General features: G+C 38.2%; 1 protein-coding gene across 1 annotated transcript; it reads left to right on the forward strand.

The window, feature by feature from the left end:
- Positions 1 to 441: 441 nt before the first annotated feature.
- On the forward strand, positions 442 to 13,828 carry LOC140948163 (beta-sarcoglycan-like). The gene is made up of 7 exons (XM_073397386.1): positions 442 to 576; positions 1,841 to 2,050; positions 3,355 to 3,537; positions 4,794 to 4,833; positions 10,664 to 10,830; positions 11,872 to 12,012; positions 12,290 to 13,828. Exons 1-7 carry the CDS (start codon positions 556 to 558, stop codon positions 12,470 to 12,472), a joined length of 945 nt encoding a protein of 314 aa, XP_073253487.1. The 5' UTR covers positions 442 to 555; the 3' UTR covers positions 12,473 to 13,828.
- The last annotated feature ends 5,485 nt before the right edge of the window (positions 13,829 to 19,313 follow it).

Here is a 19,313-nt window from a genome sequence, read left to right on the forward strand (position 1 = left end):
CGAGCAGACTGGGAACTTGAATTTTTTTATCAAGTTTATTCTGTTGCTGTATTTATTGTGGTCACAAGCAGAGCCCAGTGAGGTCGGATGAAGGCGGTGAAGAGTTTTGGGTAAGAAAACTTTCTAGTGGGTTGATTCTTGATCATCAGAATCCTGTGGAATGTGTAGCACGTTGTGGGGAGTAATTGCGTGACGGAGAGTACGAAATGTGGAATTGTCATTATAACTATTTCTATTAACAAGTAAAATATGTCTCATCATCTTTATATAATATAATGTACTGAATCACATGTGACAGAATAGATAACAGATTTCACGGTAAGACAGGCTACCCCGAAAGCATGAAGACTCACCACGCTTGGGGTACGCTGGGTACGCCCGCAATGTCCCATGCTAACTGCACCTAAAGGAACGCATGCTCAAACATCTGTTGACATTTATCTTCATTTTCTTCTTTATCTGTTTACTAGTTGTGCTTCGTCGGAGCGAGATCAGATGTCTTTAACGTATCTGTAATTTCAATACTTCAGTTTAAGTCCAAGGGCAAAAACTGTCATGTCCAGAGAAAACTTACACGTAAGTAATAGTTTAGAGAAGATTAATTAAGGGAGGTTAAGCTTGAGTTAATATGTACTGATTGGAAACCTAGATTGAAATGGAACCGCGTTCAACACCCATATAAAACTGCTTTCACGAGGGAACAATAAGTTTACTTGGGGAACTTCAGTTTGGGAATGACGATCTGCTTGGCGCTTTTTGTTAAACTGTTTGTCAAAACTGTTACCGTATAATATGATGATGAATAATTTTCCTAGGCCTTGCTCGGGTAAACTGCAGCCAAGGATTGTGTACGCTCTCTGAAAATAAGACTTAAACTCGCCATCTTTCAGGCCCTTTTGAACCAATTCTTTGTGTGGCAAGCTTTAACGAGCTGTACTACATTGTGGCATAGATGCTAAAAATGGCACTTGTTATGAGCAAGATTTAGTGTAGTATAAACTGTTTTTACCATATTTTGCATGTCCATAAGAACAATCCTATGTAACCAAAACCTCTTTCAAGTGAAAAAAATGGTCATTTCACGATTCATGGTGAATAATAAGTCTTTTATGGGTAAATGGAAAACCTTTACTACCCTCAAGTGAAAGGGGATTCTCATTATTGCATTTTGAATGATACCGGTATGTTGATATAATGGATAATTGTTCTTAAATTACTCCAGCTTAACAAAATGTTGATTAAATGTTGTTCAGTATTGTTATGTTAGTGTATAATGGACAGATTGGCTGCCTCATCAGTGTTCCAATATCAGACATTTTCTCATTCCTTCGACATTTGACTTGCTGAATTTGAGGGAGTGTATTAGAGGATATTGGTTCTTAAAACAAAATAGACTTTGACACATTTACATGATGTACATGTAGTAGATCTGAAAAAGTCTGTGGTGATTTTTTCTTTCTTGTAAAGTAAATTTCCTTCAACTTTACATAATAAAATTTTTAATAACTCCTATCTGCATAGTGAGTTGTTGAAATTTTAAGAGCTTCATTTTATTGGTTATTCTTAGCTTGATGGACTTGTTTGGCATTTATTACTGTCCCTTTTTCATTAAGCAGCTATTCACTTCCATACACGTCAATAATATTCCGGTTATCTGTAAAGCTAAACTATTTCAGTCTCTCATACAGTAGTCTTTCTCATGTATGTTTTAATTTAACTGGTGAGGAATTAATATATAAATTTGTACTTTGCTCTTTTACTTTTTGCCTCTTGAACAGTGAAAATAGATAGGTACTTTCAAAAGCTAATTTGGCCTGATAATAACCTTTTATTTACTTAGAGACGAGAGAATACCAAATCTCGCACATCTATGCGAGAAAAGCTTGTAGAGAAGCAAAAGGCAGTAGATGAACATGAAAGCAACTTCACAGCTGGTCGTGTCAATGTTCAGGAACGTTATCTTCACAGGACTGGAATACGAGGAAGAAAGAGCTGGATATTCTTTGCTGTTTTATATATTCTAACTCTTATTGTGATTGTAAATCTTGTGGTAAGTAGACTTAAGACTTAAAGTAAAGTTTGTCCTGTGTGGTACATGCTTGTCTGAACTCCTGTTTTACATGTATCAGGAGTACCCCGGCCCATCACCTGTATGGAGTCTGTTTCTAGTCAAAGACATTGTCCATTTAGAAAAAGTGCTGAGGAAGGTGTCACAGTTGGCTTTAGGTCAGCAAAGGGGTGAAATGCCTTCAAAGACTGTTGTGAAGCCGTGTGTTGGTTGTTGCTGAGTGATAGGAGATTATACTGTTCCTTGATTGAATTCAAAGTAGACAGACTGCAAATTATGGTAGTCACTAAAAATATATCTACATGTCCCAACTGTTCATCAGTAGGATGCCTAAAATGCATGCAATTCCACAATTGGTTTCGGCTCCATTAAATCCTATACGAATTCCAGAACATTTTAGGAGAAGCCACCCACCGTGTGATCACAGTCGCGGACAACACATATATAAGTGAGGAAAATAACGCGAAGCAAAACTAAGACGTTATTAAATGAACTTAATGTTCACGTAACTGTATTTGAATTAAGTAATCTCTGTTTTTGTGATTGCTTTGAGCTTGCTTCCAAGGTTACCAGATCCAATCACAGCTACAAGTTACAAGTAAAAATGGGCAAATTGTAACTGTTATAAATACTCTTTCTTTGTTAGAATCGTGCGTGAATTGAACAATTTGCCCCGCTACATTGTGGAGGCTGGAAATTTAAGATGTTTTAAGGCTAATATTAACTCATACATGTTTATACTTTTGTAATTTCATTTCTTTTTCGTTGTGAATTTTTATTCCTCTTAGATAATGTTTTGATTTTTTAATTTTTATTTTTTAGGAAGTTAATTCATATAGGGTCCACCTCTTTACTGCACCTTTCACGAACATGCAAACTCTAAAGTTCAAAAGCCGCCTTCACAATTGGGTTTTTCGCTGCTGTCAATCATAATAATATTACGATCTCAAGCAAAGAACCTTGAAACACAGAAACACACAAAACGGATTGAAATCTAACAATCATAAATCACAAACCAGGACCTTTTGAACCCGTTAAAGTAAAGTTTTGCTTCCTAAGAGGTCCATTAAGATGATTGATGGCAGTGAAAAACGAAATCGTGAGTTGGCTTTGGAACTTCAGAATTCGCATGTTTGTGAAAAGTGCAAAAAATTTCCTTTTTGGGGTGTCATTTCTGTATTTTCATTTTTATGATACCTTGAATACAGTATGTACATAAAGATTTAGACACTGTTGCTTGCAAAATCATTTCAATGCAATTACAACAAATGTTTTTTGGGCTTTAGATGCTTGCCTTGTTGTATAATGTCCTACAAATAAACAAGGATGGTATGAAGTGCTTATCCTTTTTTGAGAATAAAATGGTTCGATGGCCATGCTCAAGTGACATGAACTCAATTACTTTGTACAAGAATCAAGCTGGAACCTTTAAAGACCACAACTTGGTTGTAGAATCCAATGAGAATAAGGTATAGTAAATTAAAATATTGATAATAATACACTGTTTTTGAAAAAAGACTTAATGTGTTCATTGGGTTGTGTTACAGTTTTAAAGACATGTTAAGACCCAATAGATTTTCACTCTCATCACACAGAGGCTATAACTCTTTGCAGTATGTACTAACATGCAAAAAGTATCCCTTTTTGACAACCATCCATTCCCATTTGACCATTCCCGCTGCAGTTTGTGTTTAAAACAGTAGGTAGAAAACCACTACTACATTCACAACTACTTGTAGCAGATAAAATTGGTGCATATTTGAGAACATAAAAAAGCGTAATTCAGAGTACATGCCATTTCATTCTAAAATTGCAAGATAAAACTCAAGCATCCATGATACACTATAGAAACTAGATGGTTTAATGTTGGTAGAGGTTACTTCTAACAGATCAGCATATATTGTAAAAAGGAGGCCTCTGCTTGCAGGGTAAGGCTCGAAAAATGTCTCGTTCAGTAGTGCAAGACCAGTGGATTTTCTTGCTGGGCAAGTTACTTTTAAAACCCAGTTACCCAATAAGCAAGGTTCCTGCAGGGAAGTCATCCTCTAACTAAATAATCAGCTTAGACAAGTTGCAAGAGGTTGCCCTGGCCAGGCAAGCAAAATGTGAGAGCTGCTTGCCCAAAGGACAAGCTGGAATTCAGGTTCTTTTTGAGTCCTGAAGACTGTAGAGAGATTTAATTTCAGACCGGCCTCAGCTTCCATTGGAAGGTAGTGGTTTTATTAAAAGGCAGCAATAAGGTGTAACTGTTCTTTTTTTTCTGAACACTGATGTCTTCTTAAGGGTTTTTACAAAAAGTCAGAACTAGGTAGCTGGATTGGTTAATTTGAAAATGAAATCTTATCCTTTTCTCAAACTTTTAACTACAATCCATCACTACCCTACACAGGGCTGTGGTCTAGCAGTGCCTGATGGCTCCCGGTGTCTTACTTTTTCTGTTGGGTGACTATTATATGCTGTATCATGGAAGTCTTTAAGCCCTGGGCCAATCAATTCTGATCATTGAAGATAGTCTACCATTGACTATCAGCAACTATAATCCCCTTAACTCATCTGAAATGTGGGTACTTCTGTCTACATGAATTGGACTACCAAAACAGAAAATAAGTAGAGCAGTGAAGTTCAAAAATCATTGTTTTTGTAAAATTTTTGCAAAGTGTAACAGAGCATCTTTCAATCCTTAGTTTAAAAAGTAAAAGTTTGTTTTGTTTTTATTCCTCCACAGGTAATTTTTCATGGAGGACCAAGTACAAAAAGTGCAGAAGGTACGTTTGATATTATAAAATATATTTTTTTGCTCTTTCACACCACATTAGGGCTGTTTATTCGAGAGAAATAATACGAGTAATAATAAAATACGAGTATGGCTTACATAAAACGCAAACTACTCATAGTCATAGTTTGTTTTGGTGCCTTATGTAATTTGCAGCGATGGCTGGAGTGAGCCAAAATGCGAAATGATTGGCTTTGGTCAGGAAAATCACCATATTTTACTCTGTCTTTTTCATTTCAAATTAACGTTTCAGTCAAGATAAGTGCTGGGCTGTTGCGAAACTTGTGCAGAAACCTTGACGAAAAGCTTGTCAGCGATCAATCAAGCGGTTTGAAAGAGATGTTCCAGTGTTGGATGAGGTCAACTGTAGACAAAATTTCCATCTCTCTTGTGCAGCAGGTCATTTTTGCGTCACTGCAGTGCACATTTCAAAGGCTGTGCTTTAAGAAAAATTGAAGAGAGCCCAGTGCTCTGAATTTGTGAAATCCAGGTGGTGGAGGTCTGGGATATAATAAACAGAGTATGCACAGGGAGCGTTCACAGCTTCAGCAAACCACGAACAACGTTTGAGTCGATTTATACAGACACCTTTTTGTCTATGGTAAGCCACAGCTTGGTTAAGCCCAGCCCAAAACTCCCCGGCCAAGGTAATCTGCGGCTTGAGCTAACCGTGAACATAGATTTTGTCTTATGTGAGCCACGGCCTATTTTCTCTCATATAAACAGCCCTATTGTCTTGTACTTGAATATTGTAAACTTCCGCTTTTAAGCCCTGGGCCTATACAACTTTGTAACGGTTTTAAGAAGGGCTTTTAAACAGGTGGCTTATATCCATCAACAGTTGGACTGGAGAAGTTTACGATGATTGTTTTAGAAACCAGTGGAAATTTTGCAACAATCTGAAAACCATGTAGCACCTAAAGTGAATCACAGGCAGGCCAGATATCAGCTCCATCAGATTCGGCAAAAGAACAAAGAATGTTGATGATTTTATTATATGCTGCTGTAATCAGGCTACAAAGTGCAAGTTCAGAGATTTGAAAATGAATGAGTGTCTAATAGAAGAGCCTGGTTTTGGAACAAAACAGGAAAGTTCAATAAAGGCTTTTAGAAAAAGGTAAAGCACTTTCACTTGACAAAGCAATTGACATTATCCAAACACACAAAGCCATGCTGCTGCAGTTTGAACAGCTAGGAACGGATCAAAGAAAAGATATTTATAGAATCAAAAGAGCACCAGCAATGGTAAGAAGTCTAGGCAGTGCCCTAATTGTGGCCTGGAACATTCTTCAAGAACCAGGGAAAGTTGCACTGTGCATAAATCTAAGTGTCTTAACTGCCAGAAATGAGACCATTGGGCAAGAGTATGTTGTGCAAACCACAGTGGTTCAAGGGACAGATCTAAAAACAGACGGAATTCCAGATCAAGGAACTAGTGTAGAACCAGAGGCTGCCAAGGAAGAGGAAGATCTTCAGATGCTGGACATAGAGACAACAGCACAGTTGATTTAAATGAGCAATTTGAGTTAATTACTTTCAAATCATTTGAAGTTGATGCATTTGATCCTCCAAGCGGGGATAATACAAAAGATGAAGTGTTTGTTAAAGTGAATATTGACCTCCACACTAAAAGCAATCGACCATCTTCACTCGAGGAAAAATTGGACACAAGAGCACAAACAAACCTTTTGTCTCTCAGACTGTATCATCATATCTTTCCTCAGAATCTAACAGTGGATGGTCTTCCTAAGTGTGGAGCGTGGTGCCAGGCTTACACAAAATGGAACCTGCAGGATCACATGTTAATTCTCAGGCTAAAAAGTGGTCACTACCTTCTTCGTTACTGACGCAGAGGGTCCATCTCTTGCATGTGACCTCAACCTTATTGTTCTGTTCTATGCAGAGGGCTTCAGCAGGACCCTCAGACACCTGTGAGCTAGCTATGTCCTAGTAAGCCAAGCTTGACGGAGTTACACCCAAGCCAGCCACACCCTTGGTAGCCAGGCCAAGAGGAGCCACATGTTCACTGGCCAAACCTGAAGGAGGCACACCCTTACAACTGGGTGTATCCAGAAAACCCACCCCCCTCCAAGACAGGGATGATTTGGTGAACAGATATCCTGATTGTTTTAATGGAATTGGAAAATGTTAGGGCCAGTACCATATTACAGTGGATAAGTCAGTGACCCCCAGTTGTCCACACCCGGCAACATGTACCACTGAGCCTACATTATGATATCAAGCAGGAGCTAGCAGACATGGTATCGCAAAGTATAGTTCCCAAGATGAGTGAGGGTGAGCCAACTGCCTGGGTTAACAGCTTGGTGTGCCAAAAAAAAGAAAAAGAAAAACCAAATGGCAAACTGAGAATCTGCCTTGACCCTAAGGAGCTTAACAAGGATATCCAAAGGGTCCCAACACTGGAGGAAATTCGGTTCCAAGGCTGACAGGTGTGAAATATTTCTCAATAGTCAATGCGAAATGTGGATTTTGAAATGTCCATCCATTACCAGGCTTAGTGACATGACAGCCACCTAACAAGAGTTGCTTAAGGGAAGGAGTGTCTTCAAATGGACTTCATCTCACAAGTAAGCTTTTCACATGGTTAGGAATGCCATCAATGAGGAAGGTACTTTGGCTTACTATGACCCAACCAAAGAAGGTACCTTCCTGGTGGATGCCTCAATAAAGGGTTTCAGAGATTCTCTGCTTCAAGACAAAAAGCCAACTGCATTTGCCAGCAAAGCCCTAACAGATGCAGAGTCGCAACATGCTGACATCAAGAGGGAACTCCTGGATGTGGTGTATGACTGCGAGTGGTTTCACCCTTTTTTATATGGCCAAAGCATTGTTACAGGCAAGGAAATGCAGAATGCTGATGCATTATCAAGGCTATCACTAAACACAGACAAAGGAGTCTTCACATCACGTCTTGATGTGAAGACTCCTTTGTCTGTGTGTCCTTAGTTCTCCTATGTGTGCTTGCAGAGAATTCAACTGGAAACTGCCAAAAACAGAGCTTTGCTGCTCTTGAGGCAGATGAGTTTAATGATTGGCCCACAACAGTAAAGCAGTTTCCACCATTGGTTCAACCCTACTAGACCTATCAGAAGGAGTTATCTGTCAAAGATGGTCTGCTTCTAAAAGGTCAGCAGATTGTTATTCCCAAGACACTCTAGGGAAGCATAATATTTTTATTTAAAGTGAGGTACAACCTTAGATATTCAACCGGTCTGGCAGTTTGACAATATTATTAGTTTGCTGCATGTCCTGGAGTGCCCTCCAGAACCTGGTCCTGAGATGACAGGTTGACTGATTGGACTGCCTGTGTTTGAACTGACACTCTGGTTTGTTTTCAAAACTCTGTTGCTTGACTTGGCTGCTCCTGAAGCTGAGCTTCTCCCCAAGTCAAACCTTACCAGTCTGTCTCTATGGCCTGCACTTGTAGGTGACCCTCAGATCTTTGACCGATTGTGCCGCAACTCTCTGCCACTTGGTGTGGAGACTACATAAGATCTTGGAATTCCCCCGATCTTGTCTTGTATCAATGCTGGCTTGATCCGATTCCTGGGTTCTTGGGTTCTCAACTGCTACCCTCTGACCTGTTTCAAGGCTTGGTAACACCTTGGTGTGTTAATTGTAATAGTGCTTCTTATAACAATAAGCATTGTTTGCTAGTAGCCTTGTTTCAGTGTCAACTTAAGGGATGAGCACTTTGCATATCAAGGCGGTTGATGCAATACTCGGTGGGAGATATCAAACAAGACTTGGTTTCTTGAGCCGTGTGATTTCTTCTTCTTCTGTTGAGCTTGTTTCACCTGCAACCACAGGGGGCCCACACAATCTGTTTGTGTAGCCGATTGTTATTTTATAGTAAATGTACTGGATTTACCGTTTGCTTCACCTATAGCGATATATCGCATATATGTATATAAATCAATAATAAATGAACGTTGAATTACCTTGCCTGTGGTGTATAGTCGTCCTTTTGCCTCAAAAGCGGTTTTTTGAGCGATTTTGAATGAATTTGAGTTCGCCGTTGACTGTTCCATATAATAGAAGGACAAGGGAGGAATCCTTGTTTTGAAAGGGTTCCAGCGCCGGAGCGATTTTTCCCCCCCAAAATCGCACGCTCCGCTTTCAAACTTCGCAGCATAAAGGTCAAAAGATTCACGATTCTTCTCGTACCTTCCAATCAAAAATCCATCCAAACGGCCCGTAGCTAGCCCTCGAAGAAAATCAAAATCCCACAGTATCCGAGCGACTGGAATGCGTAGCAAGATTCATACGTGCCAGCGAGAAACCGTCCCGCTGATTGCCTCTTTTTGATTGGGTGTCGTTAAACAACAAACGCTTACCAAGTCTTCTTCATCAGTTATTATTTAACCATTTGTTTAACGACATCCAATAAAAAAAAAGGCAATCAGCGGGACGGTTTGTGGCTGGCACGTATGAATCTTGCTAAGCATTCCAGTCGCTCGGATACTGTGGGATTTTGATTTTCTTCGAGGGCTAGCTACGGGCCGTTTGGATGGATTTTTGATTGGAAGGTACGAGAAGAATCGTGAATCTTTTGACCTTTATGCTGCGAAGTTTGAAAGCGGAACGTGGGATTTTGGGGGGGAAAATCGCTCCGGCGCTGGAACCCTTTCAAAACAAGGATTCCTCCCTTGTCCTTCTATTATATGGAATAGTCAACGGCGAACTCAAATTCATTCAAAATCGCTCAAAAAACCGCTTTTGAGGCAAAAGGACGACTATACACCACAGGTAAGGTAATTCAACGTTTATTTATCATTGATTTATATACATAGTTAGCAATATATCGCTATAGGTGAAGCAAACGGTAAATCCAGTACATTTACTATAAAATAACAATCGGCTACACAAACAGGTTGTGTGGGCACCCTGTGCTGCAACCTACTGACAATATCATCAGTACTTGGACTTTCTTTCTCTTGCAATGTATGACCCAAAGCATCTCTGCTGGGCCTGGTATCTTACTTTTGAAAGGGTTTGTTTGAAGTCTTGAGAGTGCTATGTTGGTGTCTGAACGAGTTCTCTTGGATTGCTTCAGGGTTAGCCATTGCTGCTTGGATATTATTGGGAGAAAATATTATTGTGATGTGGCTGAACCCATATTCCTTTGCAAATTTACAATAGTAGCTTTGGAAATGTGTGCCATTATTGTCCCTCACAATTTGTGGAATGCCTTACTCACTGAATATTTGCTTTGTTAGATCAATAACAACCTTACTTGTGTTCTGGTGTCTGGGTATCTTTCTTACAGAGGAAAACTTAGAAACGAAATCAGTAATTATCGGGTATTCATCATCATCCAAGTAGAACAGATCAGTTCCCACTGTGTGTCAAGCCCTGGGTACCTCTGTCTGAATTAGCAGTTGCCTTGCCAGCTTAGGTTGGAGTTCTTGACCGGCTTTGTATGACTGAGTCAATTCCTCAATGTCCTTTATTAGATTTCTCCAAAACAGTGATGTACGTGCCCTAAATTTGGTCTTCTTAGTACCTTGGTGGCTTGCTTGAAGTTTTGATAAAACGTTTCGTCTCCCTGGAGTGTCTGGCCTTTTAGAAGCAGACCATCTTTGACCTATAACTCTTCCCAAAGGTCCAGTAGGGTTGAACCAATGGTGGAAGCCGCTTTACTGTTTTGGGACAACCATTAAAAACGTCTTCACTTTTCTTAATATACCTCTGTGTACTTTCATCATTCAACAGTGCATCAGTTTTTTTTCTTTACCTTAGCTGTTATAGTTTTCCAGTCACTTTTAACAAAACAAACTGCTTGCCAACTTGCTTTCCAGTGCATGTGGGCCCTGATAAAACAGAGATTCATGCAAAACGAGGCTTCAGATTTGTTGATCCATATGAAAAAAAGACCATTCTGAACTTGAATGGAAGTGTGTGGCATATCAAACCAGAGTCAGTCAAAGCATCTACAGTTACAGGAGACTCACTGGTGACACATCGAGTAAGATCAGTAGTTAGATTCCTAGTGATATTTATACTGTTTTACAGTCAGTAGTCCACTATTCAAGTCGTTGCTTATACCATAAACTATCTAAAAAGGGCCCCTTTCAAACAGTGAAAATAAAGTATGTTTCCTCATCCCTAATAAGCCCCTATTCCATAATTACCACAATTTGATTTGTTTCATTCACAAAAAAATAACTGATTGTCTTTATGATTATGCAAAGATTGCACAAACTCAAAGGTTTGCTGTAAGGTAACTGACTGTTAGAACAAGTTTACAGAACCACTGCCAGTATTCGCACAAAGTGGCTGTAAAGTATCTTTCTAGTTCAATTTTTTCTTGATTTGCCCGTTGCCCAATGGTGATTTTCATATGCTTTGAACAGTCCTGATAGTAATATGACAAAGTTAGTTGCCAAGGGTTGCCACTTCAGTTTTCAATAAGACCCCCTACAAACTTTCTCAAAGAAAATTACCCACTTCTGCCCTCCTGCTTAGGGGCAAATTAGATAGGTTATGGTAAAAGAATTTATGCAGAAGATGACCCTGTTACACGTTTGTACACTAGAGAGACATTAAGGATGCCTCAGCTGGCACTGCAACAAATGATATTTAGTTACCAGTATATGCATTATTAATACTTTGTTATTTGTTGGTTGAGTAAAAGAAAGCAGTAGGCAAAAATTCTCATTTTAAAAATGGGTACATCGGAAAAATTGGAAAAAAAGTAATAGGTATATTTATTAGAAACATAAGGACTGAAGTCTATTAGCCAAAAATGAATGTTCCTAGCAAGATCAGAGTCTGAAAATGAGTTGTGACTAATATTCTCCTTTGTTATTGTGATGTAAACATGCAAGTATGGAGGCATTTTCAGTCATCATGTATCCTGCACCCATGAGGTTGCTGATAATCAATTATCGCCAGTCTGCATTTTTCTTAAGATCTAGCAGAAGCCAAATCCAATTATTGGTTATTACTAGCATTACCATTTGTGTATCAAATAATAAACTGTGAAGTATGTTTAATTCGTATGTAGGTTGTTAGTAATGAAAACCAGAATCTGACAGTGACATCTGAAAAAGCGATTTCAGTGCAGGGACATGAAGGAGTGTTCTTTGATGGTAAAACGGTGCAGTTCATTGCTAAGACAGATGTGGACATTTCTTCTTCACAAGCGGTAACTAAATTTGTCACTTGATGCGTTTATCTTAACATTGCGAGGGCCACAGAGTCATCAGTGTCTTAGGACTACTGTTAAGTGTTTTACCCTCTTTAAATAAAGCCTATTATTATTATTATTATTATTATTATTATTATTATTATTATTATTATTATTATTATTATTATTATTATTATTATTATTATTATTATTATTATTATTATTAATATTGTGGTGACTCTTAAAGGTTAATCTCATCAATTTTTTAACACTGTTATTTTTCCTTCAATCTTAGGGAATTGAATTTGTAGCCAATAAAGGAGTACAGTTTATTGGTTTCACTGGTCCTTCACCTGCCTTATCAAGTTCAGCTATAGAACGTTACAAACTGTGTGCCTGTATCAACACTGGAGAACTCTTTCGTGTCTTGGTTACTTTAAATGGCACTTCATGTTCTACAGAAAAGCCTGTTTGTTAATCACGAAGGTTATAGTAAGTAATTAATGAGATGACATCCAGATAATGCTCATGTGCTGCCACCACACGACTGTAATGGATGCTGGCTCCTAATGGCATTTTGTTAAGGTCATTGAAAGCCTAAGTTTACCTTTTTTATTTACTCCTTCTGAGAACTACAGTTTAGTTCCTCCTTTTTCAATCAATATTTTTATACAATTCTGAATTTTGCAATGGGTACGTATGGTTCCTTGTCTGACTGATAGAAATGGGAAAAGATGTTTTTTTGTACTTTTTTCACGGAGTATATGCAATGTACCATGCAAATAGTTATGTGTAATTTATTTTGTACTTTTTATCTTGAGGCAATTATAACTATGGGGTGACGACTACTAAACAAGCACTTATAGCTTTTGGGGTTTTGTTGTTCCTTGGGTTTATAGAATTTAGTATTATTTATAGTATTTTGAACCAGTGTTTTCAAACCGAGATTTGAATGGTTACAATCTAAAAGTTTTTATAACAACATTGTAGTAAGGCTTAGTCATGGCAACCGTTTAAGGGGTTCCATGGATAGCCACGGAAGTAATGTGGAGATGTTTTATTGAATAGCCTGCTGAAGCATTTTGGGTGTCATGCTGTCAATCACACCTGATTGTTATAGCCAATACAATTTTTGGAATGTGCTTGGCTAAAAAGCTGCTTATAAGTAGTAATTAGAGAACGTAGAGTATAGTTTTCAGAAGGATACTGGGAATACAAACGATGCTGGTAAGAATAAGTGATACTCCTGAATGATACAATAATTGATGCAATTAAATCAGTACAATGACATCAATGACAAACTCTGACATGATATGTCTTTTTGGATCTCCTTCAACTCAGTGCAGACGTTTGAGAGTCCAGAATTGCAGTTGCCCTTGAAAATGAAAGGCTTCCGTTTTTATTACGATCTCAAGTTGTTCATTTAGTGCTTTTGTCCTGACTGTCTGTTTTAAAATCTTTTCACTATCCCATTCCTTCTGACACTTACAATTAGATTTTTCTTCTAATGGTCTTGCATCGTTTTTGTATTTCGAGAAACTCAAGTATATATTCTACATTGCAATGGAAGAAAGAAAGACAAAGTGACTCTAGAAAGTATTTTTTGTAAAGGCAAATAGCAATAGTGTTTCGCTAGCAGTATAAAGGATTTTCTGTATTTCCTGGTCTAAAAAAGGTGCATGGACGATGAATGTTTCCTAATAAATTATATAGAGTTGTATTTTTTCACGCCTAAGGAATATTTGACATTTGTATGTAAAGGCCGATATTTTGTTGTCTTTTGATTTGTAAATAAATAAGTAAATAAATAAATAAAAGTAAATGTTTCACTCAAGATTCATTGCCCTCGTTTGGATACTTAACAGCAAAGAGCCTTGATACTTGATAAGCGGCAACTATCTCTAGAGGTGGATCCTACTGGACGCTGTTTCCCGGCTTAGCTCGCGCGTTTGGCGAAGTGATCCGTTTAGCTCGCGTCTATAAGCCCAGGTGGAGAGGTCGCTTGCATTTCCTTGGTTCCTTCGCTCTCCCATGTCGTTTTTACAAGTACAAAATACGACTGCTTTGCTGAACCGAGGAGTAGCTAAATGGACATGGAGAAATGAACAAAACTGTTACTAGGAATGTGAAACCACACCAAAAGGTTACGTCCCCTAGTACCATATTAAATTTAGTGACTTGTTAAAGTTATTAAAACTTTAAAAAAGTTGGACCAAATTTTTCTAGTTTTGCAGTCAAACCGGGAAAACCGTGAAACCAGAAATATTTCTGGAATGTTATTGTGTTGCAAGAAAGTGTGAGATAACTAAACCGCAAGAAAGAAAGTTGATTAGTTTGTGGTTTTGTGGCCTTCTCGCATCTCCTGATCTTTGCTGTGATTGGTCGTAACACAATAAACATTCCTGAATTATTTCAAGAGTTCACGGTTTTTCCGGTCGCACTGTAATGCCATGCCTGTATCTACAGGAAATTATTATGGTTAACCTGATGAATTATGGCCCCCTGATGAATTTTGTTACATATCTCGTTCTTAACTTTAAGGCCATCCTCTTTTAAGCGAGACTCAGATCAAGATGAAAGCACTTCTCTTTCTTTTTTTTTTCGTGTGTGGGCCCTAAATATGGTCCCTGGGACGGTCCCTGGCGTTCCTAGCGAAGACCATGGAAACTGGGGATAAGTATCTCGGCGTGACGAAAGTTATGTAGGGGAGATTAATACAGAGCTTTTCTGGAACGAGTGAATTACTTTGGAACAAGTGAATATACTTTGGAACAAGTGGAATCCTAGACTGCGAGCAGTCTCTTATTTTTCTTTGAAAAGTTACTGCACGCGAAACGTAACATCGTGGGTTGCAATCGCGCTGGATGAGATAATAACTGGACGGATTTTAAGAGAAAAGGCGGACTGCAAGCAGTCTATGGAATCCGGAATCGAAGATTTCTTGGATTCCCTTACATGAGGCTTGAGTATCAATGACTTAACTTCAACTATTCATCACGCATGTGTCACAGACGTGTTACCGGTAGCTTTGTACTTTAGTCACACACTCTGCTTACAGGACTTCATTTCCAGTAGAATCTACTAGTCTGCAAATTGGAATAGTATTTTTATCTTTGTAGTAGTTTGAGAAATGTGTTTTTATTTTTCATACTGACGTCTTCGTTGATGTTTCCTCGTTGTCATAGATTTGCGAAGTCTAGCCTCTTTGCTTCATATTGCCTTTCATTGTGGAAGACTCCTTGAAATTACGGTATAATTACCTAGACATCAATTTTCACCAGGGGCACCCAACGAGGATATAGTTCAAAACCACTTAACATAGCATTGTTGAACGTATTTTAGTATTTAAACGATAGATATAGGCATATTTTTATCCCCTAAAAACTTTTCATCTGTTCGGATTTCCTAGCTGAAAGTCTAGTGATCCGAAAATTGTAGGGATCAAAACTTACCTTTTCGAAAATTTCAGCCGGGAAAAGGCTCCCGAAAATTCTAGGTGGCCTTTTTTAGGGTAAATATCCGTTTAAAATGGGTAATTATACTATTTTGTAGATGTTCGAAAATCCTAGGAGAGGCAGGCAAGCAAGAAATTTTACAACAAATGTTCCGAAAATTATAGTTCTCAAATCGTCTTCCGAACAGATATTTTCCCGAAAATTGCCGTTGGATGCCCCTGTTTTCACTTTAGATTTATAATTATTGCATGTGGTCTTGCATTTTTTAGTATTAGTTTTTGGTAGCTTAGTATTCTTTTGATTTCGACGGCTAACAATAGAACACAAGGCATGAGAAGGAAATGTCACAACAGAAGCAGAAGAAGGGCGCCCACGGTGTGGTGTTTCTATTCATTGCTAAAATTTAACTTTATAAGAAAATCACGTTTAAAGGGCAACTCTCGGGAAAATTACCCCTGCTTTTTAAGTTCTCTATGGTTTCCTAATGGCATGTAATGTCTCTCTTTGGTGAAATTTCGGATATATCTGCGAAACTTATTTTTTTATAATTTTTCGAAAACTCGATTTTTGCCGCCATTTTGAAAACATTCGGATTTCAGGTTAGTCACGTGATTTTACGTCAGACGTGTGGAACACGGATTGCCAAGTGAAGATTATAAGAGAAAAACGCACCAAATTTCTCTTGCAAATAAAGGAGAAATAGAGCCTCTACTGTCATATTAACGTTCAGGAAAAGCATTTCGATGATCGTTCCAATTTTTAAATTTACACGGACATCAGATGCGGGTGATTTAGATTTTTTTCTGTATTTTTTTCGTTAGGGTATTTTTGAAGTCGCGTGAGACATTTATCGACCCGAGGTCAATAATTGTAAACAGCAAAGCTCCTAATCTGCTACGTATAATACAGAGAACATCTTTCCTGTAGCAGATTAAAAATTCTGATACAACCATTAATGTTACCTGATGGGTGTTGATGCCCTTCATTCCTCGAAAACGACTTAATTTTTTCCCGGGAAATACTCGCATCTTTGAAGAGAACTCCGTCACAGACCGCCGTACCAGCCTGATTCTATACCGCCTTTTGTGTTTTTACTTAAGTGTGTTGTTCTCTTGTCTGAAATCTGCAGGTTCCATCCATTTACCTTTGATTCTAAACACGCGAAATAAAACTCACTTCTCGCCGAAAATTGCGATTTTATGATCATCATTTTGAATGTAGTTATTCGAGATGTGCTCTCGAGATTGTAGCGTCATTCCATGCAAAACCTGCACACACGCTAAAATTACATGTAATGGGCCTTTTAAGGATGGAAAGAAATGAAAACAGTTCAAAAAAAGTTGATTAAAATAGGATTGCTTCATTATCTTTAGTGGTACTTTGTACCCGTCCAACCCGCGAACACTATAAAACTGCCTTGATAGCCACGCGTGTCACGCTTCTTTTGCAATACTTCCCTTTGGGACTTCTCACAAGAAAGGAAAAAAGAAATTATTGACCCGTTTTTAAATCCCCGACGCAGTACTTTTGGAAAATTCCAAGGAGAAAAATGCGATCCATAACGGGAGTGAAAAAGGAGAAAGAACTAGGCAAGGTTCCTGCAGTATGAACCTTTTTATTGAAGGTTATGGCTCAAGCACCATAACTAAAAGTCTTTGCTGGCTATTAATAAAATTCAAGGGCTTTAAAAAACTACATGTTGAACCTGCAACTGAGTAACCCTACACTACTTGCTGCATCCAAAGAGAGGCCCAACAGAGATGAGGCAATGGGTTCTTTCGTTAGCAGATAAAATCTTTCCAGCCTTGTCAACTAAAGAAGCACTACAATGCCCTGCAATGTTTTGATTCTTTGTAGTTTAGGCTAAGCTAGGTCACTACTGCACTGTGACTTGGATGACCATGCACTGTATGGTCCACTTAAACTGTGACTGGTTTTCTTTATTATTATTGCCTTATCAATTAAAATATGCAAGATGGAAAAACAATCCATTTGTGAATTCTAATTTAAAAATGAGGATTTCCCATTATAACCTAAAGATATACAGCAATGAACAATAAAATACCATTTTATTATTAAGATATAAAGTTTCAACTTGTATATTATTTCCCAGTTAACAATCACACCTGCTGGAAAAAAAAGGGTGACATGTTATTAGTCAAACACTAATCCGCCATTATTTTTCAGAAGCTGTGAGCAAATAGTCGAGAAGAATTATGTATTTCCCACACACTGACACCATTGGACTTTAAAAGACCATGTAGTCTTATAGATTTTTTAGTTCCAACAATTATTGTTGACATTGTTTGCTGGGTAGCAATCATTTTAATGGCAACAAAGTTGCTCTAGCCCAGTCTTCCAGTGGTGAGTGAGAAAATTGCATCATATTTTATATACAGTAGGGTTATTTGCAATACATGGTATATTTATTCATCTGGGCCCAGTTGTTCGAAGGCCGGTTAGCGCTTAACCCAGAGTTAAATTTAACCCTGGTTTCTTTTTCTTCTGTTCAAAAGCATTTTCTCGGATAATTTTCTCTCTTATTTTTAGAGCTTCCAATCATCAACTTGTGGACAAAAAGAATTAAAACTGAATTGCTTTTTAAGCTTTCAAATCTTAATTCAAATCTTGCACTAACCCTGGGTTATCTTATCCCAGCTTTGAACAACTCGGCCCTGCACAATGGAATCCTGGGAACTCCATCTTATCCTCCATCCTTTCAGGCTCCTGGAAATGAGGTCATATGCACTTAACTGCACAGGAATCAAGGACGGTAATGTTACTCCTGTGTCCCTGCCAAGAGAGCCCCAGTATCACCTTACCAATTGCCTGTAGGCAATGTGCCTGCTTTTTTTATGATCTGATTCTTCATATGCCGAGGCACCATGCTGCTGCTTGTATTGCCATGCAGCTCGTAACACCCAGTAATTCAGACAAACTGCCTGGAATCCCGGGTGTTCCACTATGCTCCTCTAGGAGGCTCCTCCATATTTTTAGCTTCAACTGCCTCCAAATATTTACGTTTTACAACAGCCACCTCTTGGAAGCAGATATTTCCCCCCCATCCAATAGTAGTTATTTTCTTTAGTCATAAATATTGAACGTCGGTTAATGGAGGGCAACAGAACAAGTGTTGAATATTGACCTTTTCATTCTGCACCCAGAAAATTATCAAACTGCCATAAGTCAAGACAGAGAATATTATTTCAATTTTGAGCTTATTCACTCTTTAACGTTTATGGCTTCATCATACTATCTCCTGCCCATAACCACAAAATAGTTTCAAATATGTACACGTTTTTAATACTGGGTGTATTATAATAGAAGTTCCTGCAGTTATATCTCATCAAATGCAATATTATTGTAGTTAACATAACCAAATTCATTGACAGAGCAAGACACAGTAAAAGTAAGTGAACGACTTGTAGGAAAACAACTGTACAGTGCCTTTCAGTTATTATGTATAACAATCTGTATGACAAAAAAAGAGACAAATTTTAAAGTGCAAGCACTCCACGAGTCGAGCATGAGCGGAAGTCAAGGTCAAAGATATGGAAATTTATTTGCGTTGCAGTCAACGAATTACGAGAGCGTAGTTATTGCTTCCGATATAAATCACTGCTTTTTGTAAAACCAGGATTAAAACAGAAATTTTAAAAAAAACTACACTGAGACAACTTGCCCAGATTATCATTTCCAGTAGTCGTTAGAAGGGGAAGGTACGCTTTCGACTACTTGTACATATGAAAACAATGATCTAAAATTATAAACGCTCAGTATACAAAAAAAATGCGTGTTTAATTAGTCCTTTTCCTTTTACAATTTGAAGCATTCATAGCATTGATGAAATCAAGCGAATTACGG

Source organism: Porites lutea, chromosome 9 (assembly GCF_958299795.1).
Source record: "Porites lutea chromosome 9, jaPorLute2.1, whole genome shotgun sequence".
NCBI lineage: Eukaryota > Metazoa > Cnidaria > Anthozoa > Scleractinia > Poritidae > Porites > Porites lutea.

Excerpts from the sequence above, each read along its gene's own strand:
- LOC140948163 (XM_073397386.1), top strand. The coding sequence starts at position 556 with ATGTCCAGAGAAAACTTACAC. Across the intron at positions 577-1,840 it reads TGTCCAGAGAAAACTTACAC|AGACGAGAGAATACCAAATC; the intron begins GTAAGTAATAGT and ends TTATTTACTTAG. Across the intron at positions 4,834-10,663 it reads AAGTACAAAAAGTGCAGAAG|TGCATGTGGGCCCTGATAAA; the intron begins GTACGTTTGATA and ends CTTGCTTTCCAG.